The sequence below is a fragment of the Haemaphysalis longicornis genome, unplaced genomic scaffold (assembly GCF_048455015.1).
Source record: "Haemaphysalis longicornis isolate Haplotype H1 unplaced genomic scaffold, Haemaphysalis longicornis Haplotype H1 scaffold_17, whole genome shotgun sequence".
Taxonomy (NCBI): Eukaryota; Metazoa; Arthropoda; class Arachnida; order Ixodida; family Ixodidae; genus Haemaphysalis; species Haemaphysalis longicornis.
The window spans coordinates 2901148-2926875 of NW_027526276.1; the positions used below are offsets into that span (position 1 = coordinate 2901148).

General features: G+C 45.4%; 2 protein-coding genes across 2 annotated transcripts in view; both read right to left on the bottom strand.

The window, feature by feature from the left end:
• Positions 1–6451: 6451 nt before the first annotated feature.
• On the bottom strand, positions 6452–11714 carry LOC144166389 (uncharacterized). The gene is made up of 3 exons (XM_077695903.1): positions 11564–11714; positions 10169–10249; positions 6452–7066 (listed from the first exon to the last, which is right to left on the bottom strand). The coding sequence occupies exons 2-3, from the start codon at positions 10239–10241 to the stop codon at positions 6522–6524; spliced, it is 618 nt and encodes a 205-aa protein (XP_077552029.1). The 5' UTR covers positions 10242–10249; positions 11564–11714; the 3' UTR covers positions 6452–6521.
• A 6201-nt stretch (positions 11715–17915) lies between these two features.
• LOC144166350 (uncharacterized) overlaps positions 17916–25728 on the bottom strand; it is a 33030-nt gene continuing 25217 nt past the window's right edge. Inside the window, exon 4 of the mRNA XM_077695875.1 lies at positions 17916–18350. Coding sequence (XP_077552001.1) covers positions 17970–18350 — 381 coding nt within the window. The 3' untranslated portion in view covers positions 17916–17969. The remainder of the gene's footprint in view (positions 18351–25728) is intronic.

Genomic DNA, 25728 nt, shown 5'->3' on the forward strand with positions numbered 1-25728 from the left:
GTCTCACCTCCTCTGGTCTTTGTGCTGCTTGCGGTGAAGTTGAAACAATCGAACACTTTTTCCTGTACTGCCGCGGTTTTTCTTTCATTCGGAAACGGTATCTAGCCACACCAATTCAACGTATTGGCCTTCCTCTGTCGATGCCGGTGCTTCTTTCGTTCCGGGCCACATCCCTGTGGTTTTGTCATACAGGGATTATTGCGGCCATTCACGCGTACATATCTGAGACCAGACGCATGTCCTGCTAACTCGGTCAAAATTTTTTAGCCTTTTCTCCCAAAAATGACATCGTTCACTGATTCATTCTTTAGACTTATTATATAATTCGGTAACCGTTTCCCCAATTCCTACAGGCTGATTATATAGGGCCATGACATGTGCGATTTAGCCCCAAAAAGGCGCCCCGTTTCTTGGCCAATCCCCCACGTGGGTATGTGCTACTCGAAAAGGAACAACAACAACAACAACAACAACGACAGGCCCGGTAGTTAATAGAACCAAGAAAATGCTTAGCGCTCGTGTCTGCGCGCCTCACGACGACCATCCAGCGTCCCCAGTGCACATTTGTCAAGCCAAACATACCCACTTATAGACATTTTCCAACATTGCGGCGACCGCATAGCAGTTAGGATAGGATGGATAGGAGTAAGCAGTTAAAAAAACAATAAAATTACGAGCGCTCATGCGTGCGTGCCCCGAGGCGACCGACCTCAATGTGTGTATGCCCAGACATTACTTTCACCTCTTAAAAGTAACATTCCGTCCGTTATGCAGATGTCCTGGGAAGCTCTCCCTGTTCCCCTAAGCTTTAATAACATTTCTCCCAACAATGCGAAAAGGCTGTCTACACGTCTACTAACGGGTTTGTTGAACGACTATCTGTCTAGGTTGGATACATACGTGGTTGTAGCGACTGATGCGTCTCAACTTGAGGAGGAAGCGGGTGTGGGGAATTTCAGTCCACAACTCAACTGGTCGCTTTCGATTCGTCTACAGGACTTCACCCCAATCTTCTATGCTGAGTTTATGGCAATAGTCATAGCATTAAAAAAATTTGCTCCCCAGTTATTAAATGTCGGAATCGTGTCTGATTCATTAGCTGTTTGCTCCGCTTTGATATCCCCCAAAAATTCTTCTCTTCTTCGCACATTTGGTTTTTTAGTTCCTTCCAACTTAAGAGAAATCCGCTTGATATGGGTGCCTGGGCATAAGGGTTTATATCTGAATAAAAAAGCAGACTCTTTAGCGAGGTCATCACTAGACGGCCCTCCGATCGACGTCTGTCCATTTCCATCCATACTGGCCGGAGCACGGATCCGTCGGCATCAACATCTGGCGAGGAGGCTGGAGGATGTCATCACCTCCCTTGATGATTACGCCCATTTAGCATATGCCTGGGACTCCCGATGTTGCGAATCTCGCCAATGCGAGGTTACTTTAACTAGCTTACGTTGTAGAGTTCCGCAGCTCAACTTCTATACGCACCGCGCTGGGCTCACCTCTCGTCATTGTGCTCTTTGTAATGAACCCGAAATCCTAGAGCATTTTTTCTTACATTACCGCGGCTTCTCTTGAATGAGAAGAAAATACCTCGTGGAGCCAATTCACCGCCTTGGACTTACCCTTTCAATGCCGGTCTTATTGTCGTTTGGTGCCATTTTGCTGGGGTTTCCCCGCAGGAATTTGGTTACAGCCGTCCACACCTACGTCTCAGAGACTAAGCGCCTACCCTGTTAGCCGCTCTTCTTGTACACAGACGAAATAAGAGCCTATTGCAAATTCCCGCATAGCCTTTTGTTGCAAATTCCTGCATAGTGCACTCTTTTCTTCTAAAAACTCCTGTATTTGCTGTGCAATTATTCTGATCAACAACGTTTTTTTTCTCCAAAATTTAGTCTCCTAAATCGGGCACATTAGACCCAATGTATCTCCCAATCCTGGCCAATCCCCAAAGTGGGTATGCGCCACAAAAAAAAAGAAACAACAACAACAACCGCCAGCGTCATTGGCGCTCGCTTGCAAGAGAGAGAGAATGCATTTAATGGTAAAAGCGAGGTTAGCCGAGCCATATCGCTTAGCATGCTACGCCATATGAAGGAACGAAAACATGAGAGTCTGTGAACTGAAATAAATAAATAAATAAATAAATAAATAAAAAAATAAATAAATAAATAAATAAATAAATAATAAACAAATAAATAAAAAAGAGGTAATACATGCACACGAGTGTTGAAGCACATACACAGAGTTTGGAAGTTAAGTTCATCACAGCACTTGTTCCAGGCCAGAACTACGCAAGAACACCAGCAGAGCTTCGGTAGCCCGTACGTCTTTGAACTAAGGGCAGTTATGGGCCCTTGGTCGTTTGCAAGCCTAGCCTACGCACTTGAATGGCCAACATTGGCAAAAAAAAGTATCCAGCGTTCGCATCCTGCCAATACTAGCACGGAACGAGGAAGACAGGTCACAGTGCACACCCCTGCAAGGTGATGTCCGATGATTATCACTTCCACAGAAATGAAGGAATTTCAATCTTATAGCAACAATGACGGAGTAAAGGTCGTTGCGGCAGCAGAGAAGGAGCAAAACGGCTATAATCATGGACTTAAACAGTCGTGATGGTCGTGAAGGTTGCGCACAGCTTCGCTACCTTCAAGTCTCACCCGTTAGTGTGAGCTTTCTGTATTTTTGCAAAAAACATTGCAAGAAACTAACCAGAAACTTTTATATTCGAAAGAGGTCAGGTCTATTGCGTAGTACGCAGACGTAGTACGTAGTTGTAATGCGTAGTACGCAGACCGCCATCGGAGAGAGGGCGCGCTGCCACGAACGAGCTTGCTTGCCTTACGAATAAACAGACACTTGGTCTTGACTTCGCTGCGTGCAGACGTCTCTTTCCCGCGCTCGGCTGGCCTCATAGCCGCCAGTGTATACCCCGATGAACATAACATGGTGTCAGAAGTGGGATACGAATTCGTAGCGTATGCTGCGCGTCTGCACGTAGTAAGTGCTCGGGCATCCTCGCTCCGGCGCACGTTACTGGATGAGTTGTGCGTTAGGGTAATCGGCTGCGGTGTCTGGTACGCCCTGCCCGGATGTCTTCATGGGTGGCATTTGGGTCAGATGCGTTCGGTTTGACCTTAGCTCCCCCGCATCTGTAGTAACCCAAAACGACCGCGGTGTTCCTGCTTCTTTCGATATTTTACCGGGGTGTTGAAGGTCTATGGTCCAGAGGTTTTGGTTCGTCGAAAGCGCCGGGAGTCGGCGAACCCTGTGGGGTCGGTCGAAATGGTATTTCTCAGCTGCCTTGAGTTGTTGTTCTTTGGGTCGGAGCTCGGCCATATTTACGAGGTAGGGCTCGAACTGTTTGCCTGCCATAGGAACTTGACTCGTGATGCGTCGGCCCATGAGTAACTCAGCAGGGTTAAGCCGTTTTGGAGCGGTGTTGAGCGGTAGGCAAGAAGGGTTTCATGCTGGTCGTTTCTATTCTTCATGGACGCCTTGATAATATTCACTGCCGCTCCCGCCAGTCCGTTGCTCTGTGGGTAGCGTGGGCTTGAAATTAGGTGGTGGAAATTCCGCAAAATATAACAAGTTCCTGCACGCGAACTGAGGCCCGTTGTCTTCCACAGGTGTGATGACGTCCACATGTCGCACACGGTTCAGCTCTTCCTTGGTGTTGTCGTAGAGAGGTAGGGGAATCCGACGAGGTGAGGTTAAAGCGAGAGGCATGGCGTTCTGTCGCAGCTCAAGCTTGCATTCGCCCTGTACGAGTCCAAGTACCTTGAAGAGTCGTGAGTATAGCTGCAGTGGCAAAGACGGCTTTGCTTCTAAGTGGCAGAGCTGCAGGAAAAGCCCGAGAGATTCGATAGCTAATTTTCCTAATACTATCTTGTTCAAGCTCTTAATCACAAAAACATCTTGCACTGTGAGCTTGCCAAAAGCGGTCATAGGCAGACAGCGCGTACTTTTCACCTTTAAGGGTGTGCCGTCTGGTCCGTATGGCTTCTTCGGGGGAGGCGGAGGGGGGGGGGGGCTCGAAGCTTGTATTGCTGAAACGAAACAATTGCCTATGCGTATTATATGACATGACTGTTACGTCTGCACCGGCGTCGATTGTGAAGCGCAGTGAGGTGTTGTCAACTGTTACGTCTTTGCTCCACTTGTCGGGGAGATATTCTGCCGTAGTTATATGAAAGGCAACGTTAGTGCTTGCAGTACGCTGTTTGCAGATGACAAGCATACTGAAGCGTAGTGGACCCTCTTGTGGCAGGTCGAACAGATCGATGCTTTCGCTGGGAAAGCTGCACGAGAATAGTTGTCTTTACGGCCGCATCGGCAATGTTTGTGCTTTGAAGGCTTGACGGCAGTACTTTCCCGGAACACCTGGGATTGCGACGATGTGCCCCCTCCTGAATTGCGACGTTGCACACGGTCTCTGTTGTGGTAATTATCCTTTTAGGAGTGTAGCTCCGATTACCGGCTTTTGACGCCTCCGCTCTGATTGGCTTGCATGCGCGCTTTGTCGCGATTGGGGTCTGCATCGAGCTGCAGTTTTTCGGACAGTTGCGTGCCTCTGAGTCCTGCAACAAGTCGTCGCGTTCCAATTGGTCTCGCAGACTTCGGTAGTCGCACGTCTCCGAGAGCTTGAGCAGCGCAGTCGCGAACTCTGACTGATTTTGTCGGCTGCTGGACGCTCTTGTTCAACTTCGCTCTCTCAAAAATGTCATTTCGCCGAGGTACAAAATATTTTTATACCTTTACATCACTTTTTTGAATCTTCGGAGTCGGCTTCCGAAAGGTTGAACACGCGCGGGATGTCTTCGGCTTGTGAATCCATCAGGTAGAGGAGCGTGTTGACTTGCTGCTTCCCTGGCTGGTTTTGAAGCCCTGGTGCGGAGTCCAAGTGGAGGAATCGCTGTTTCCACGATGGCCAATCGTTCCCAGAGAATGTGAACAATTAGGGAGGAGGTATCTTGAATGACGACGCCATGACTGCGTAGCTGCAGTCGTTTTAAGACAATAATACCACGTTAAGTTCTCCGAGTATAGAACACACTGGCGGCCAGCCGGCCAGCCGAGCGCAGGACAGAGAGGTCTGCATGCAGTCAATTCTAGGCCCGAAATGTGTGTTTATTCGTAAGGCACACACGCTCGTTCGCGGCGGCGTGCCCTCTTCCGGTGGCGCGCTGCGTCCTACACACCTCCCCTCTTCGGTGGCGTTGTGGTTGAACTCAGGCTGAATGTTGTCGGCGAAATTAAGCATATGGATGCATTGAAGACAAATTTTGATTCTGAAAGATGTGCTGTGGGATATAATTTTTTAAAGCAAAGCTTTGTATACCTCACTGATGGCCCCTTTGACCACCAAGACGCAATGCGGGACAGCCAACCTCTTCTGACGATGATGATGATCGTGAATGAAGTAAAAGATGGTTGTAACGCGAAGCTTCCTGTGGTCGAAAGCCAATGTCTTCAAAGTCTAAAGTCGAAGTCGCAAATCAAAATTGTTACACCCAAAAGGCACTGGAGGAAAGTCAATTTGCACAGTGGGTTTCCACAAAGGCACATTAAGCGCCTCAGCAAAAAAAAAAAACACTTCCTGTGGTCGAAATGGAACCGGGGTTCCTTGATAGAATATTAGGTTTATCGCGCCGACGCTACACCCGGGCTATGAGGTACGCCGCGGTGGAGGGCTCCGGATTTATTTTGACCACCCGGGCATCTTTACGTGAGCCGAAATCATAGTGCAATTTCTGTCATAGTTTATTTTCTGCATTTATGATTACAGTTCTTTATATCAAGCATATGCCAACTTCGGGCCTCATGTCTGATTCACCTTATCTTGACGTTAATAATTTCAGGAGTTTGGGATCAAATAAACGAAATTTATATTGTTCATGGCTGTTCCACACATGAAGCCCACGTGCGAAGCGAAGTCACTTTTGAAAAAGCATGAACATGACGTGCTTATCTGCGCTCGGTAATGCAGGCACGGTGCGTGTAAAAACGGAAAACTGCTGCCTGCTCAAGAGATGAACAAACCTTGCGAACCTTACACTGCACTGGTAACCCATGATTACTGCAACGACTGCCGTAGTGTACATACAGCGTTTTACTACCGAAGCGAAGCCAATGCTGTCGAACCTGAATGTTTTCAACGCCATAGGGCTGTCTTTTCAGCCACAAGGCAGACTACACTAGAAAGATGGTGTCTAAATAACTTACGTAGCTTAGAACAAGTTGCAAACATATGAAGGTATGTGGCGGTGTCTTCAGCTTCTGCAGGCCAGGCTATCTATACATTAGCGAACACGTTCTCAGAAAAATTTAATAAAAGCGAATGAACATGCGTTAGCAGAATAAGGGTGTGCACGTTTTAATGTTTTACGGTGTTTCGTTACCGCGTGTACAGTCTTTGTGTTTGACACATAATTAACTCCAACAAAAAAAAGTTTCGCAATGACATTTAATGGGCAATCAAAGAACTTTACAAAGCATAAATTCTGGACCATGTGTTCCTATTTCGGGAGTAGCTCAGAGAACATTTTTTCCAGCTCAAAAAACAGCGTGCCATGCCACAAGTCTGCAAGGAAACCGCCTTTAGAGAGGTTGAGAAAAGTGTTCACTTCTTCGTCGGCGTCTGTGTCCAAGCCTTTAACTTCCAGCGAAAGCCCGACCATTGACACGGGCATGTTCACTACAGGGTGAAGCTTTACCTGCTCACCCGAGCCATCTACTGTAAATTGTGACGTCAGGCGTACGAGCAGGGCCCGGCTTTCGATTTCGTGGGTTTTGCCGTCCTTTGGCGAAAATGATCCCACGATTTTCAGGGGTTTTACGTTGATTAAGTCGAACTGCACGACCTTCGTTCCGTTGCGGCAGAAGGTAAAGAACGGCCCAAATGGTCGGAGGTGATCCAGCCCAACGAACTTGAACCCGCTGAGGTTTAAACTATCCGAGCCATTCCCTTCATTCACAGGCGTCTCTTGGCGTTCGGCGGGCAGCCTCTCGATGAACTCGAAGATGGCCTTCTCCAGATGGTCGTCATGAAAATCACAGTCTTCTGCAAAACAGGCAAACACAACTGTAGGATTTTTCTTTTTCAACTAGGCGAAGGAAAAATGCGCGTTTGTTAGTTGATGGTTTGAGAGCAATGTATAACGTTATGAAATTGCACTAGTCCCTTTTTCAGTGTTTTGTTTAGCTTGAAATTTGCCCATGGGGTATAGAATCCCCTTATTTCGTGCCTACCGTATTGTTGTCCGCAATCGCCACTGGGTGTTTGAATGAAAATGGTTTAGAAATCTATGTAAGTTTTCTGGGCGCAAAGTAGCGAAAATATTTAAACGCCGATACAGTGTGTGGGAGATTTACATTTGAGCCCGATTACTCAAGATTGATTGATTGATTAACCGATTGATTAATTGGAACTGTGTATATTTGGCGTCAAGGTTGGAGAAACCGAAACCAAAATGCCGCAAGGTAAGTACACAGTTTTCCTACAAAACTATATGAGCAGCCTTAATAACAGGAAAATAAAGAAATTAGAATGCACAGAGTGAGAGAAAGAACCTCTTTCTAAAAACATTCGTAGAAATTTAAACAACCTTACGGGCGCACAGTCCAAATCCTGATATGTTCAGTTCATGGTATGAGTGCTTTTATTTCAGTCTCGTGTGCATTCGTCGTATTTGGCTGTGCGGCTGTTAGCTTGGGTTGATTTCATATCTTAGCACCATATGACCATTTTAAACACATTCTAGCCCTAGAGAAATAAAAGGGTGGATTCATTCTAGCATATCCAGCGTGAATGTGGGCCATAGTACCAATAAGTACAGTCACAGAAAAATAAAATCCCAACGCCACAATATCCGCCAGAACAGACAAATAGCCCAAATTCTTTCAATGAAAAGCAACTCGTTGCGTGGCTTCATTACAGTAAGAAAGCTTAGAAAAGAGTCTTTACAAATATGCCACACCCGCGTGATTGCATGGTCTTCAAGAATAATATTGTCAGGGGCTCGTTCTCTTGCGTCGTTACTATAAACTGAACCAGTGGCCAACCCCTCTATGGGGGTATGCACCCTCTGGGATAAGTGAACCCATAGGCTGGAGACGCTTACGAAGACGCTCGCTGATGTTGGTGTGCGTGCCGTACCTGGGACATCGCAGCTGTGAACGTGACGCCCGCTCCTAAGCTCCGTATTGCCTCAAACTGGCCCGGCGAGCGGTACGGAGACGGGAAGTAGCACCACCACCACAAGATGTGACGTGGAAACGAAAGGAATGTATTTAAAGATAGTAATTACAAAAAAAAACGGGATAGTAAAGACAGACAAGGCAGCTTCGATGTCCCAGGTACTGGTTGGTTGGTTGCCTCACACCGTGACATACCCAAGCGGGGGATCGGCCAAAACGCTTTGTACCTAATCAGGATGTGACCTAATTTATTTTAGATCTCAAAATTTAGAAAAGAAAATACAGAACAATTTTTTAATATACAGACACACGCATATATACAGGGTGTCCCAGCTATCATGCACCAAGATTTAAAAAAAGAGTGAAGGCGTAACTCGAAAGAAACCAGGTGCATAGTGTTTGCAGTACTGTGAAGAAGCGGACAGTATTTTTTTCTTTAATGAGACTTAATTAACTAATTTTAATTAATTATCTAACTCGAGAAATACTCTCCTAATCACTAAAGTGTCAATGAGGCACTTGAAGGTAACCACGAGGGGAATCTAACTGCGGTATTTTCAGCGATGAACTAATTGCGTACACATTTATTCTGACTGATAAAGGAAACCCGCGAAATATGAAAAATACCACGTGACGGCGCCTCCGCGCGCACCGTAAAGCAACGCCCTCAAACAGACTGCCTCTGAGTTAGCCAGAATGAAATAGACAAAAGAAAGAAAGAAGAAATCGCGACCGAGTTTGTTCCTTATCTGCACACGCATCCCGCGAATCTTGCTGCTGCTGCTCATTCCATGCATGCTATTATCAAGGTGATGCGCTGTCTCTTCGGGCGGGTAACACGCGAAGCAGTTGCTTTCAATCAGCTTTGTTTGGGGACGCTGCTTTACAATGCGCGCGTAAGCGTCGTCACGTGGTATTTTTCATATTTCGCGGGTTTCCTTTATCAGTCAAAATAACTGAGTACGCAATTAGTTCGTCGCAGAAAATAGCGCAGTTAGAGGCCCCTCGTGGTTACCTACAAGTGCATCATTGACACTTTAGTGATTAGGACAGTAATTATCGTGTTAGATAATTAATTACAATTAATTAATTAAGTCTCATTAACGAAAAAATTACTCTCCGATTCTTCACAGTACTGCAAACATTATACACTAGGTTTTCTTCGAGTTGCACAATTTCCCTTTTTTTAAATCTTGGTGCATGATAGCTGGGACACCCTGTATATATATATATATATATATATATATATATATATATATATATATATATATATATATATATATATATAATATATATATATATATATATATATATATATATATATATATATATATATATATATATATATATATATATATATATATATATATATATATATATATATATATATATATAGTCACACGCACCAACATTAGCGAGCGTGTTCATCTTCTCCATCCTATGGGTTCACTTATCCCAGAGAGCGCATAACCCCAGAGAGTGGTTGGCCGCTGGTTCAGTTTATAGTAAGGAGCAAAGAAAATAAGCCCGTGACAATATTCTTCAATTTTCCATGTTCAGGTTCATGTTTTTGGGTTCACAGTTCACGAATTCCAGTAAATGCTTCAAATATGTTTCACGGCACTCGGGTTTTACTGTAGAATCGTGCTTGCTCAAAAACGAACAAGTGAAAGGGTAAGTTTCCCAGTAGTAAGTATCATAAAGCTAACTCACGTGCCACCCTGATACCGTCAAGAAGTGTTTGAACAAAACCGGCGTTCTTGTGCAAAGAAAGTTGATATAAAAGCCAACATAAGGCATAGGGGCAGCAAAGCGGGGAGGTCAGTTACCTAAATGCGAAAATTTCGTCGAACGTTTTTGCCTGTTTTGGAACGTGTTATGCTTTATGCGAATTGTTAATCGGGGTATTCGTTAGTGTTATGCCTCTGAGTCTTGATTGAAGAATGTGCGCGCGTAAAAAACTTACCTTTTTGGGACGAAACAGCAGATATCATTAGCGCAAAAACCATGAAAGCGCTGACTAGAACCTTCAGAATCATTTTGAAACCTGCCAAAGCAAAAAATAAAAATAAAAAAACAATTAATAAGGCGTGGAGACAGGAACCATGACGCCGAAACTCATTCAAACATTCATATTCTATGACAAGGACCTGATTAATAATTTTAATGAGTTCTCCTTGCTATCAGTATAATTAGTACCCATTTTATTCAGTATAGACTCAATGCATTACTTCGAGGTGGCCTAGACTTTAGGTAATTACAAAATAACAATGCTTTCAAGCTATTGATTTGTTACCCGTTGTAGAAATAACACCTAATGAAAACTTGCCACCCCAGAAAAATATTTCACAAATGCTGCAGCTAACATTTGCCCTCACTTTTAAAACAAGAAATCACGGGACATCTCATAAAAGCCCGTCGCACATTGGGAGCAATAGCACAAGACAAAAGCAGCGAATAAGATTCTAAGTGCGCACAGACAAAAGCAGAACTGAAGTAGCTGTCTTGAATCACCGAAACTCTCGATATCATTTTCTGCCTTCAAGGTCTAAGGCTGCTACAATAAGTAACAAAGGTGTGGGCGTCAACTGTACAAAACTAGCGTGAGCAGTACAAGCTTCTTGGCAGCGAATTTAAGGTAATTTCTTGAAAGAACACCCACCAACATGCTGCTCTCAAGAACCTTCCCACTATTTTGGTTTTGTTACACATACATGCGCCGGAACTAGGCCCGTTTAACTTTGTGAGCGCCATGCAAACCTCAAATGAGCCTAAGCTTGCGAGTACTCCCCACAGAAACTTCCACCGAAAACTTCCTTAGTTTTGCTATGCGCAGTAACCGCTCAGTCCTAACTTGTTGGGCCTGATGAATCGTCAACGTTGCTCACAACAAGGTGCGTATAGTAGTTCAGTAGATATTTTCAAAGTACTCAGTAATGACATGTATTGAGCAAACTCTCACGCATTAGGCGAAGGAAGATTGAAATTTTCACAATATAAAGCAGATGTACAGGTTGAAAAGCTGGATTTGACGATTGGTTACATTGGCCTTTCCGAATACATAGCTCATATGTTTTCACGAGAATACTATTTTAAGTCAACTTAATATCATCGAACTTTTGTACCACACCTTCGAAGAGGTGCTCGAAGGAACCGATATTTCATAAACGAAAAAACACCTTTATCCAAAATCTTGGTCAGTTCTAGCACTGTGTCTTTCGATAGTTGATAAACGCTGTTATCTTTACCGCTGCACTTCCCTTACGTTACCTCAAGCTTGTCCAAGATACGTGGTAAAATGAGAACTCATCTTTATACCACAAAACATTAGTTATCTGGTGATCCAAATACAACTGCTTACCTTTGTATTGAGTAGATCTTGCACACGTCGTACTTCCAGAAAGGCTCTATTGGTGGCACCGGTTAGCTTGAGTGCAAGCGCATGACACACCCTCTCGAATCAAACATCAGCGTGGAGGCGGCAAGCTTTTTATATGCCGGACAACTCAATCCTAAAATAGCCCCCATCGCTATCGACAGCCAAGCTGATTTCCGTTGTCAAGGGCAGCCTGGCAGCACCGATCAAACGCATTTACCTCATCGTTTCTCGATACCTTTTGTGCCTTTTATTTTTCCGACGTGTGCAAATTCATCTCCTCGGTTCTGATTGTACAGCAGTCCTTCTTCAGATGAGACATACAGAAGCTTTCTGATCTAATACGCACGAAAATATTTTTTTTCTTTTCTGCATCCGGTAGCTTGAGACCATTCGCGTGGATAGCTGCAACCTCGAAGATGTGCAAAGCAGCAAAAAAGAGACGTTGCCAAGCTCGTCTTTCCTGCGGCCTTGACACGTGACCTTGTGAAAGGTTGCGCCCATTATGGCCGCGGACCGGTCCGCCTCGCAGACTTTCCTTGTCACTTTTGCCACCTGACATGTACACACGTGAGGTGTTGAAACTTTCCTTGGAATCGGATGTATCAAGTGGTAGTGTGCTTGTGTAATGTTGTCGCAAGGGCATAACAAGCCAAATAGCCTTCCGAAGATGCTCTGCTGCCGCTGAAATGTTTGAGGTTATGTATGGATTTCGCGGATGTGATCTCCTCATAACTGGTTTACGCGCGGGTGTGTGGAGCTGCTACGTTTTGGCGATGTGCATAAGAAAACGTCGAGCCCACCCAACACTTCTTAGGAGTTCTGATAGGCAAGCATTACTGGCCATCGCCTCCACATCCGCAACTTTGTTTGAGAGCGAATGCAAGAATTGTGCGTCGGTATTTTGCTGGAATCCGATTACCGACCGCTATTAGCTCCTGTACCCGTCTTTCAACGTCACTGGCCTATCCGAAACTAAGTGCTTACAAAAAAATTGTTGCTGGCTGAGTTAGTGAACACTTCATGACAGTTTAATCGCTGAAAAACACGCTACACCTGGAAAGCACTAGGAGAAGCGCTCCTCCGGTTGCCTTTCAATTGCCTTCTTTTTAATGCTTCAACCATGGCCTCCGTGATCGGCTGCCGGCGGCGCGCCGTTGCTCCGGCCGTCCCATTCGGCGCATCCCCCAGCAAAAACCTGTAATTTGGCTCACTCCACAACGCGCCGCGAGGTGGCGGTGTTAGCCGATGGTTCGGCAGCTTGCACCCACTCCTGTCCACGGCTTTGCGGGGCCTGAGTTTCTGCGTGTCTTCGCTGCCGGAATTCGCGTAACTGTGTTGCAGCTTTATTTTTGCTGAGCTGACCAACCAAGCGATCAGGTCATGAAGTCCGCTTGTCTCAGAAGCTTGTCTCAGAACCAAGATATATCACTGTACGTCGAAAAGTTAATCGCGTTTTGCTTGTTGGGCTTGATTTGATCGGTGCAGGACATTTCGGAGCAGGACGTTTCGGTGCGGACATTCCGGTGCGCGGACACAAATGGATGCGGAAACTTTTCGACGACAGATTTATCGGGTGCTTGCTTGTTGGAACAGCCGTTATATTTTTTTTCGCATAGGGTGGGTTATGGACAACAATCGAGAGTAGTCATTGCATTTTTATATTGACGCCGTGTTTGATTTTTGCCAGTTATTTTTAGAAATTGACCCTTTCTATACTTTTGTTTGATACCTCGTTCAGGGTACACCTGCTCTGCAGCCTAATTATGTTCTTGCGCTCATGCTTTTTTAAATTTACTACAAGATTTTAATTTAAATTTGTTTTCTTGTGGCATGAAACTCAGCTAAGACAATTAGCCGCCGTTTACGATGGTATGATTCATAATTCTTTATTCAGTTTTCTCTAAATAAAAGGCGCACTGTCACTATCTAAAGAAAGCAGCTTTACAGGCATTCGGTTGCACCCCACAACGCAGAAAATCTGATGAGGAGTTTTATGTAGGTTGTGCTGTCAAACTAAAATGATTTTGCAAACACTAGTGTTGTCGCCAGTATTTTTTTTCCAAACGGACAAGTCTACGATATTGTCATGGAAAAAGAACGGGCCTCTTTGAAAACAGCTGCAGCTTCTTTTTATCCTAAATGCTGATAAAGCGCGTGCTGCTTGTGCGTACAAAGCAATGATTTTGCCTCATCTAAAACGTTGTCCTCTGTTCACGTCCACAGCAAGGCATGAAAAACATATGCTACCACCACTCTGTCCATAGTGATTGTGAGGTCACTGCTTGCCAGTGTTGGTGCAACTGTCACGAACAACGCTGTATTCAGCAAAAAAAAAAAAAAAAACTGGTTTCCAATCCCTTGCATCGCAAAGTGCTTTATCTGTGAATTATTCTGTTTGTCAAGACAAGCAGATCAGAAATGTACGCTTTCAAGGCATCGATGCCTTGAAAGCGTACATTTGTGAATATAAGTGCAGTGTAGTTTGCAAATAGACGTTCAATAAAATATGCAGCTCTTGAACGAGCGTTAAGTACAGATTTGGTTCCCAACTTTTAGTGTGTTCATATAAGTGGATATTGTCCAAAGGAAACATGAAAGCTGTCATCATTGCTTAACACATGGACATGTGCTTCGAAATCAGTAATTGAAAATTTAAATGTCTTGGCTATTCATTTCAAAATAGGCAAAATTGGGCTTGCCTGTAGCCACCGAATAACGTTTAAGAATCAATGAAATCGGGGTATATCTGACTTCAGGTTTTTATTTGTTGCGACTTAAATTGAAACCGTAACTTGCTTAACGTGCATGTGTAAAACAGATTGCCGCATCCTTGAGGCTATCGCTCAGGGTAACACTCCTTAAACGTGTTAATCCTAAAAATAGGATGGGTCCTTCTACCCAAAAGCCATTATTTCAAAGGCTAGATAAAAGCACAGCCATTCGTCACGGGTATGACGCTCTAATGAACTGCATTGACCATGCAGATTATGGGTCTATTCGTTTCACCTGCACCGCGTGAACCAGTTCAGGCGGTGCCGCACTTCGCCGTTCGTTTCAGCGGTGCAGCTCGCGGCACCTGAACCGCGGCGTTCGATTCACCGGTGGTGCCGGCGGGTGCAGGACGGGTTCATGGCTTTGCCTGCACTCCCTGCCGAGGAGGTGCAGAAGCAGACGACAAAAGTGCAGGGCTGGTTCCGCCGATGGCGGAACCCGCTTTGCACCACTGTGAACTGGTTCAAGAGGTGCAGGCTGAATCGAATAGACCCTATATAAAGTACGTTATACGTTATAACGCGTAAGTACGTTATAAAGCGAACTGAACGTTATTTAAGCGCCAGAAATTTTTTGGCAGCAGCGAATATTGTCCGTGTGCCGAGGGCGTCATGCGGCACATATTAAAGAAGTCGCATAGCTGCAATCCTAGCTAAAATAAATGCATTATTAGGTTCTATGAGTCGCTTTGCATCCATGACATCAGGTATGCTTTGTTTTTATTCCGATACAAAGCGCGAAAGCTGACGAAACGCCATTTCGAGGAGCGCTGCAGCATACACGCCTTTCGTTTCAACCATCGGCTCCGCGCGCCGCGGTGCGGCGGAAAACGGCGAAACGGCCTCTTCGGAATTACGCTCTCTCCGGGCGATTGGGACGGCCGGAGCAACGGCGCGCCGCCGGAAGCCGATCGCGGAGGCCGTGCTTCAACTATGGCATCAGAACAATCAGAATTTGTGGTTGCGCCTTAGGGCGGGAAGAGGGAGGGGGGCGGTCTGATGTTTTTGGCACTAATGATGATATTCAGTAGCCCACACCAACAATTATTATAATTTCATAATAACAATAGTAGTACTATTAATAATAATAATGATAAAAACCGCGTTTATTCCCGCGCTCTAAACAGCCAATGGCCTTTAGGAGCGGCCAAAAAAAGTACTTGGAAATACAATAGTATTATTTTTTGCCTATGTTATTCAAGAAAAGTTTGAAACAAGCAGCGTTTGTATATATGTCTGCGCAAATAAGGTGAGAATATGAGTCGCCGTTGCTTCTCTCAGTCCAACTTGGACGAACACAACCGGGGAAGGAAAATATAAACTATTCTTCGAGTCCCACTCTCTCATATAAAAAAACCTACCAGGCTCAAGGAAAATCGACTGGGTCACATACAAACTATCACAGCTTGAGTCTTGACTTGTGAAATAAAAATAATGCTACAGTTGCTTCTAATCGCTGGAATTGAACTTCTTGTTATAATTGCAATCATTGGCATAGCTGTTACTTCAGCTATTGATTGAACTGACGCGAAACATTATCGGCACTGCCGTAATAAACTCCAACGTTACAACAAAACTATCAGAATATACGAAACTACATTTAGGTTGCCGCCTCTAGGAAGGCCAGGAGCGGTCGCTAATTACCGGTACAATGAAGTGGAGCGACCCGCATACAGCACAGGTTGCTGGCGAACTCTTGTTTGAGCGATTTATGACAAGAGCTCGATGCTGCTTCCTGTAGACACATCTAGCAGTGCAAAATACAAGTCATTGCTTGCACAAACTATAAAAGCGTGGTAGCGGCATCTTTATCTGCTTAAGTGCTAGTGCTATCGCCATAAGCGCACGCCCCCATCCCCATCCCCGAGGCATGGTCCTGAGCTTGAGTGGGCTCCCTCGCTAGAGAGGTAAACCATCATCGCGCCGTGGCGGCAGTGGTGCCAGATTTGGCAATTCATAGATGCATTGTACGACTCAATATATCTTTACGTGCTGTTTTAGATGATTTGGCTACATGGCTATTTTTGAGCTGCAGCTCTTAAAATGAAGTCACCTTTAAAAACCAGTTTTAAGAATGCACTTCGTTTTCAAGATTCTAGCATATGCAACCGCCCAGTGGGCAATTGCATGTGGCGGCCACTCCGGGTTCCGGCAGGGTTTAAGTACCTTTAATCAATGTCAGCGGCTACACCGGAGGGAGTCTATGGCCCCTTCTCACGAGCTTATTCATGAACCTTTAGGGCATTGTGGCTGAAAATAATGTCAATTTCGTCCGCTGACACGCACCCAATGCAAAGTGTAATGTTTTTGGTTATAATACTAAATCATAGCAACGTTTTGGTCATATGATGACGCTTGTGCGGAAAGAGTCATCAAAGAACCATAGCCGAATTATTCCTAAATCATGCAGGGGGCGGCAGCAAAGGCTCAACTTACGCACCAAGTCACGTTACCACAAGAAAACGCTTGCAGCTGTTAAGGGCACAAAATGACAGGGCGGATGATGAGGTGCCATCTGCGCTAAGTTATAAAACCGCTGTTTATAATCTTAGTCACTTCAATTTTTCTAGCGACGGGGGAGAGGATGGACTGGGGCACCATTAGATTGAAAATTGAATCGTAGCGTCGTGTTTGTTTGCATTTTGAACACGTTGTTTCAGAAATCAGCGCTTTAGAAAGAAATGGCAAAATTATAGGACACATGCGTACACTCAGCCGCGAAAAAGCATGTGCCTAACTATATTAACAGAATGCAATATTGTGCGCACGCATTGTTTGCTTTTGGAAGTCTTAGAAAGCACGACTATTTTCGCGCTCCTTTCCGTGGTTTGCGATTGCGATCGCCCGCCTTTGTAGAGTGCAGAGGTGAAGGATGGATTGTCGAATTTCTCGCCACGCTGCGTTGGTTTCTGAGCGACACCGCCTCTTTCCACAAATCCCAGCTGGGCATCTTGATCACCAGTTGATGACTATACGCTCCACCCACCATCTGGGCGTCTATGCATCTACCATGCATACACTTACCGATTTTGGCTAGCTAGTAATACGAAAGTTTTGCTGTGTTCTGGGAACTTCTGGCTTTCACATGCCATCCCAAAAACCGCAAGGGCATTTTCTCATTTCCGTGAGCGAAAAAGGATGCACTCATGAGAATCAATCGAGATCAATTTTAAGTCTTCTGCGGGGAGGGCGACCAGCCAGAGCACTCTTTTCCAATTACCCCTGCCGACATTTCCATCAACATCACGATAGTAGCAACCCTTACAATGTATACTTCTACTGCCACGGCTCCTCGTATACGTGTTACAAGTATACCTTCTGTCATGAAATCTACAGCACTATCATATAAAACAATAGCAGCAAACAACGCGTCGAGGACTGTTGACAATGCTACGCACCGGTGGACAAGCGGAGTTAGGGCCTACCCTGTACGTAGTGGCCAAATGAATGACCGATACTGCATTGGTCTAAAGGTCAGTTTCTTGATGCCACCATTCACGCCGGTCCATGCGATTTTGTCTTATATACTGCAGCTACTACTCGGAAAGTGCCAGGCAGGTATGATGTTCAAAAGTATGAAGTATATTTTATTTCGTCCGTTTTTTTTAACCCAGGCTTCAAACACCTGCAGGTGCCTCCTTCAGTGCCCGGAAAAGCTTAGGCACGAAGAGCGCTTCCCACGAGTCATGAATGGCAGCTAAGGCCAGGTGCCTGAGGAATCCTGCCGTCGCCCTGGTATTCTGTCCACTCGGGTCGTCGATATGCAGCGTCACCCTACCGGTGCGCAGTGTAGTCGTTACGGGCTCGTCACGTTCGTCCAGGATCCGCCGCGGCGTTGCCGCGTTGTGGTCTGAGGTACCGTCTGGCGCGGCGGTGAACTTTAGCTGCGTTGTAGTTTTCACTCCCTGGGCCGCGAGGTCGAGGGAGCCATTTCCTCCAGTGGTCCAATGGAAAGAGCACAACACCGGCTCTTCAGTCGATAGGTCGAAGCTAGCAACCTGCGTGAAAAAGAGTCAACACTCCTAATAAAACTTCTTGATGCAATATTTCACTATGGTTTTATTTTGTGTTCGAGAAGCAAGAGGTGAAGGATACAGAAGGGTGCAAGAAATATTGACTCAAAAATTTCAGCGAAGCATGAAGAGATGAGATACGACCAAGATATTTCCATGAATGTTTCCCGAGAAAGGAGGGAAGATATGAGAATTAGAGAGACCTAGAATATTACGTACTTGGTCCAAAATGTCTACGGAGTGTAGCCTACAAAAAATTGCAAATCAATGTAAGCCGACATGAATTACTACCAATGAGCACCTTACAAATCTCATGCAGATGATATCCACACCGATCAAGCTTTATGTTGCCTTATCGACAAGTGAAAAATAAAATCAATGTAACAGCAAATTGGGCTGTATCTTATTGGCTACTCAGTATGTACTCTTCTGGATAGACGCACCGTTCTTCATCGGTTTCTTCCGTCGTACCTGCGTTTGATCGCTCGGTGCGCGCAGGTGAAGGTCCGCCGTCGTTTCGGGTAACCACAATAGGGCCAGAATGCACTTGCATCAAAAGGGTAATGCCCAATAGAGAGTTTATGGCAAAACTCCTCTGTCATGACCTTCATGAAGGATCGGGCAAATTATCAACGTGAAAGTTTGTTGAGATACCCGTAATAGACTAACTGACTTCTCGTCCAAATGATAGTGCAGCTGCAGCGCTTCTTTTGAATCTTCTTACTTGGCGTGACAACGCCGTGCAGGACCACATTGAATCGCGAAGTTAGACCTATACGCTTTCACTGGTACAGTCAAGCCCGCTTATATCGAGCAGCGCTAGGACTGTAAAATAGTTCGATATAGCAAAATTATGATATAGAAAGTGAAGAAAAAAAACTTATATGAGAGTAATGCTGCCGACGGAGTCACGAGCTAACGCTGAGCTCTTACCACCCTGCAGTTCACTATTGATACAACGCTTTCTCGGAAAGAAAAGAACCATTCATTGGGGCGGAAGAACTGCGTGAGTGTAGGAACCTGCTTTTTGGAGCGCAACGCGTTGGTGGTGTCTGCTTTCTCACTTTATCTAAACACTCAACAAGCACAAGACCGCTGCCCTCAATGGCACTGCAGTATCGCCGTAGCAGGGTCACGGCAGCGACGGCTTCACTCGTGCTCGGAAGGGGCACGGAGTCCTCGGCGTCTTCGACAGAGCGGAGACAAGCATGGATGGAAGCGAATAACGGCGAACCCAGCGAACTTAGCAAGTGCGCGCAGCGACTGGAGCGGACCTAAAGATCGGTGACACCCAGCCCGCAGGACCCAATGTGGCGCTTTCGGCGCCAACGGCATGCATTCGCGTCGCTGCCTCGCTGGTGCAGCGTTACAGGATATATATATATATATATATATATATATATATATATATATATATATATATATATATATATATATATATATATATATAATATATATATATATATATATATATATATATATATATATATATATATATATATATATATATATATATATATATATATATATATATATATAAATATATATATATATATATATATATATATATATATATATATATATATATATATATATATATATATATATATCCAGTCAAACCCTGCTATAACGAACCCGGATAGAGCGAATTATGCTCTATATCGAACAAAAATAATTCAGTTACGGAAATACATGGGAGACATATTTCTTATAACGAAGGTCACATCCGATATATCGAACTCTGTGCGCCTAGAATGGCGGCCGAAATGCATGGTCTCGGAGCGGTGATTGAGATGTGGATTGGCCGCGACCACGGAGCAAGAGTTGCGACTTAGACATTGCGGCCCGCACGGAGCGACAGACGCCCCACACTTTCCGTAACTGTTTCCGACGCGCGGGACTCACGACGGAACCCGCGCAGTCAGCGAGCCCGGACCAAGACAGCAGCATCGGTGAACTGTGGGAAGAGCTCCCCCACATTCCCGATGATGTCGGGAGTGAAAGCCGTCCGACGCTTATAATGAAGCGCTTTCGGCAGTCAATGTGCTCCGCCAATGCTTCTTACATTTTGGAGGACGCGGACTCGAACTGGTGCAAACAATGTTTCGTGTACAGAATGCTATGCTAGTTGAAGCCGCCAAAACAAAAGTGTAAACAAAAATCACCGTTTTTTTTTGCAAAGTAGGCAGTTCAGGCGGAAAGTACCTTTAATACTTGAAATAAATGGATTACTTTGGGTATGGTAACGGCTACTTTACTGTGTTCGTTTTTGCATGCGGGGATGGTGGAGTTGAGAAGAGGAGGGGGGCTCCTGCGGATTGCGAACTTGTAGCGATAAGTTCGTTATAGGCGGGTTCGGCTATATCGAACTATTGGATATATCGAAATAATCGCAGTGCATATTGCAATTCGCTATAAACGGCTTTGACTGTATATAAATATATATATATCAAAGTTGCAGTCCTTATTGCCAGTGCTGTTTGGTGTTTTTTAACAGTGTTTTGACCGGGCTCTGAACAGTCGTAAATACAAAACCCCGCGGTATAGTCGAGACAGGAGTCGCCGCGGATCTAGCTCAATGGTAGAGCACCGCACGCGTTATGCGGAGGTTGTGGGTTCGATTCCCGCTTCCGGAAAAAACGGCCCATTTTTTCTCGACTTGAATTTTCAATTATTTATTCCTGCATTAAAAAAAAGAGGCAATCATACTTCATTTGGCACTAGAAAACACCGTTAAAACGCCAAACAGCACTGGCAATAAGGACTGCAACTTTGATATGTGTCCTTACGGAATCCCTCGTCTCGTACGTCTCTGTTCTACAATATATATATACATATATATATTGCGTGACTCTAGCTCGTCCACTCGGCCACGGCCGGTTTGAACGCGCTCGAGCTCGCGCGAGAGTCGCAAGCGACACCCGCTCCACCGTTGCGTGCTGATGTATGCGGGAAAGCCTGCTGTATGCCAAACGAGAGCCAAAATTCCGGCGCGGGTGAGTTCGATATATCCATTGTGAGCAAAATCGCGTTCGATATAAAAAGTTTAAATGCATGTCGTTTTTATCAGAACATACAAGGGTTCGATCTAGGCAATAATTCTATATACCAGTGTTTGTTATAAGCGGGCTTTACTGTATTGAGCTACTATCGAGCGAAAAGACCCTCAGTGAAAGCACTCAACACGCAATCGCAAGAAGAGTATATCTAGCACGTCGAGGAAAGGTTAAGAAGTCCGCAGCTTCTTGTTTACAGCCGGGCGAGCTCACTTCAAGAGAATGGGGGAGGGGCAGCGGAGGGGCTGTCATCTAGGGTATTCTATTGTCGAGTATAGAGGAACCTAAATGCGTTCGCCCAGACTCCCAGGACCCAGCTCAGTCTCAACGTTATGGTATGTGCCCCCGGGAACCTTTTTATTTTTCTCTTTCTTAGCAGGCCACTGGCCCCTCCGCGAAGGAATTCTAATCGCAAAACTTCTAGAGCGCGTTAATTTTCTGACGCGTATTTAAAAGCCAACTCAGAAAGCACGAGGGCATTCCCGTTCGCACAGGCTCCCGGGACCCAGCTCAGTCTCCGCCGCGGGAAGAAAATAACCTGCGTGTTTTGTTACGATATGTGCCCCGGGCAACTTTTGATTTACCGCTGCACCGTCGTGCGGTGCTGTAGAGGTAGAAAGTAGAGGTATAAAATCCTCCTCGCGTGTAGAAAGACCATGGTTCGAATCCCGGTGCCGGACAATTCCTAGAAAAAAAAACGCGCAACTATGGAATTGCAGTTCGGGCTTGGGGTTGGGCCTGACCCCGGCGACCATGGCCGGCAACGCACTCCCCACCAGAGAAGAATTGGCCACCCTGGTGCAGTAACGGCCACAACCTCCCATGAATACGCCAATTAACCCACGGCCCTCAGTCTCCAGTGGCTGCGAAGCAACTGACAACGGCGGCGGTCAGACCTGTGACGCAGCAGGGGGTGCTAAGAATACCTGGACCCGGACAGGCTGCCATTGGAATCTGAACCTGGCAACGCTTACCACGAGAACCTTATCTAGTGAAGCGAGTCTAGAGGTATTGTTCGAGGAATTAAAGGGCATCAAATGGGATGTCATAGGGCTTCGTGAGGTTAGGACAACAGGTGAAGCCTTACGGTGCTTAAAAATGGACACGTTCTATGTTACGCTGGTCTAGAGGACAGAAGAGAACTGGGCGTGGTATTTCTCGTCAATAAAAGCATAGCTGGCAACATAGAAGAAAACTATACCATTAACGAAAGGGCGGCAGGTCTTGTAATTAGGCTCAATAGGAGGTACAAGCTCAAGGTGGTACAGGGCTATGCCCTTACATCCAGCCATGACGACCAGGTAGTGGAGCGCTTCTATGAAGACGTAGAATCGGCAATGGCTAAAGTAAAAACACACTACACCGTAGTTATGGGAGATTTCAATGCTGAAGTAGGCAAGCATCAGGCTGGAGACAAGGCAGTTGAGAACTAGGGTCTGGGTTGTAGAAATAGCAGGGGGGACCTACTAGTTGAGTTTGCAGAACGGAATAACCTACGCATAATGAATACCTTCTTCTGTAAATGGGAGAGCCCGAAGTGGACGTGGAGAAGCCCGAATGAGGACCATAAAAACGAAATAGACTTCATATTATTCGATAACCCTCGCGTCGTGAAGGATGTGGAACTGCTCGGAAGGGTAAGTTGTCGTGACCATCGTTTGATAAGATCTCGAATTAGCTAGATTTGAAGAGGTACCGTAACAAGCTAGTACGAAAGGAGCCGATTAATGAGCTAACAGTAAGGCGTAAAGTAGAAGAATTCAGGATCGCGCTGTAGAACCGATACACAGCTCATACCGAGAAAGCCCAGCTTACGACACAGGAAGCCAGCGACAACCTGACACGAATTATCACGGAGTGTGCAGTAGAAGTCGGGGGCACGATGGCTAGACAGGATACTGGTAAACTTTCCTAGGAGACGAAAGATCTAATTAGGAAACGGCAAACCATGACAATCTCCACCCCAGCTGATCGAATAGAACTAGCGGAGCTTTCGAAGTTAATAAGTGTAAGGCAGCTGACATACGGAAGTATAATAGGGAGAGGATGGAATACGCTGTAAAGAACGGAGGTAGCCTCAAAGCAGTAAAGAGGCGTCTTGGCGTTGGGAAAGATCAGATGTATGCACTTCAAGTATGTATGCACTTTGTCTGCAAGGCAATGTCATCACAAATAGGGATAACATACTCACAGTGGCCGAGGAGTTCTATATGGATCTGTACAGTAGCCGGGACGTCCAGGATAATTCCGAACGAGAAAGTAGTTCAGAGGAGATAGACATCCCACCAGTTACGACCGAACAAGTAAAAAAGGCTTTGAAAGAAATGAAAATGGGCAAAGCACATGATGAGGATCAGATAACAGCAGACCTCTTGAAGGATGGCGGAGAAATTGTACTTGAAAAACTGGCAAACCTGCATCCGCAATGCCTGATTACCGCAAGCGTACCGGAGTCTTGGAAGAACACGAACATCATCCTAATCCATTAGAAAGGTGACATGAAGGACCTGAAAAAACAGGCCGATCAGCTTACTGTCAGTCGTCTACAAGGTACTTACCAAGGTTATCGCTAACAGAATTTCTGCAACCTTAGATTTCAGTCAACCTAAAAAACAAGCAGGGTTTCGTAAAGGTTACACAACAATGGACCACATTCACACGATCAATCAGGTGATAGAGAAGTGCGCTGAGTATTCTGAACCCCTATATATAGCCTTCGCAGATTGTGAGAAAGCATTTGACTCGGTCGAATCCATAGTAGTTATTCAGGCATTGCGGAACCGGGGGGTGGATGAGCATTATGTAAAAATACTAAATAATACCTACAATGGGTCAACCGCTACCATCATTCTCCATAAGGAGAGCAGTTATATAGCTATACGTAAGGGCGTCAGACAAGGAGACACAATCTCTCCAATTTTATTCACAGCATGTTTACAAGAAGTATTCAGAAGGTTGGATTGGGAACAGATAGGAGTAAGGGTTAATGGAGAATACCTCAGCAACCTCAGATTTTCTGATGACGTTGCCTTGCTAATTAACTGGGGGACGAATTTCAAAGCATGCTTTCCCCACTAGACAAACGGAGTAGAACCGTGGCCTGAAAAATAATATGCAGAACACTAAAGTAATGATTAATAACCTCGGAACAGCACAACAGTGTGGGATAGGGGGCGAGGTTGTGGAAGTGGTAAAAGAATATATCTACTTAGGCCAAGTTGTGACCCCCGGATCCCACCCATGAGGCAGAGGTAATTAGAAGGATCAGAATGGGATGGAGTGCATACGACAAACATTTTCAGATAATGAATAGCAGCTTACCATTGTCCCCGAAAAAGACAGTGTATGACAGCTGCATCTTACCGGTACTCACCTACGGGGCAGAAACTTGGAGGCTCACTAAGAGGGTTCAACCTAAATTGAGAACGACTCAGAGGGGAATTGAGCGGAAAATGATAGGTGTAACATTAAGGGACAACAAGAGAGCGGAGTGGGTCAGGGAACAAACGCTTGTTAAGGACATACTAGTAGAAATTATGAAGAAGAAATGGACGTGGGCAGGGCATGTAATGCGAAGGCAAGATAACCGCTGGTCATTAAAGGGACACTGAAGTGATATGTAAACATTGCGGGATTACTAGCGCAAATTGTAGTCCGGAGTCCCCAGGCCATGTTTCGACCACTCTAGGCGCGTTTACGCGATTTTATTTAGTAGAAAAACTAATTCGAAAATGCTGTCCTCCTCTCTTTACGCTCGCCCATTTTCTGTGGCATTTTCATGTGACGTCAGGAGGGGATGAGCTGGCAATTGGCTGCGCCACGGCTGCGCTACTGCACGGCTCCCCGGCCGACAGAGTCAGTCGGCCCAGCGTTTCGTCCGCCGGCCGCCGGCAGGTCGCCGCAATCAAGGAGGTTAAAAAAAATTGCTTGGTCGCAATTCGTTCGCTTAGTTGAAACGAAGCCAGGACACGTTTGTGAATGGAAGAATGTGCCTTTCTTTACTTGGTTTGTTTGTACACTGTATCTAGCTCCAAGTCAAGTTCGCTTCACACAAGTGCTGCACAAGCGCACATGCGACGCTTCGCTGACTGGTACGTCAGTAGGAAAATATAAGGCCTCTTGAACGCGGGAAAAGAGTCAGCGAAGTCAATATAGGTACTAAGGAAATAAAATCAACTGATATTTTTACCGTACAGCGAAAAACTAGGGCGCGGGAAGCACTTTTTTGCGCAGGGCGAACAAGCGCACAGCGGTCAGCAGCACGACTACGCATCTGCGAACGCTTTTCCGTCTACGAAATGCAATTG

What these genes read in the sequence shown, in the direction of transcription:
- LOC144166389 (XM_077695903.1), bottom strand. Translation starts at nt 10,241, where the DNA reads ATGATTCTGAAGGTTCTAGTCAGCGCTTTCATGGTTTTTGCGCTAATG. An exon ending in TGCTGTTTCGTCCCAAAAAG is followed by an intron (nt 7,067 to 10,168) that starts GTAAGTTTTTTA and finishes CCTGTTTTGCAG; the next exon opens with AAGACTGTGATTTTCATGAC.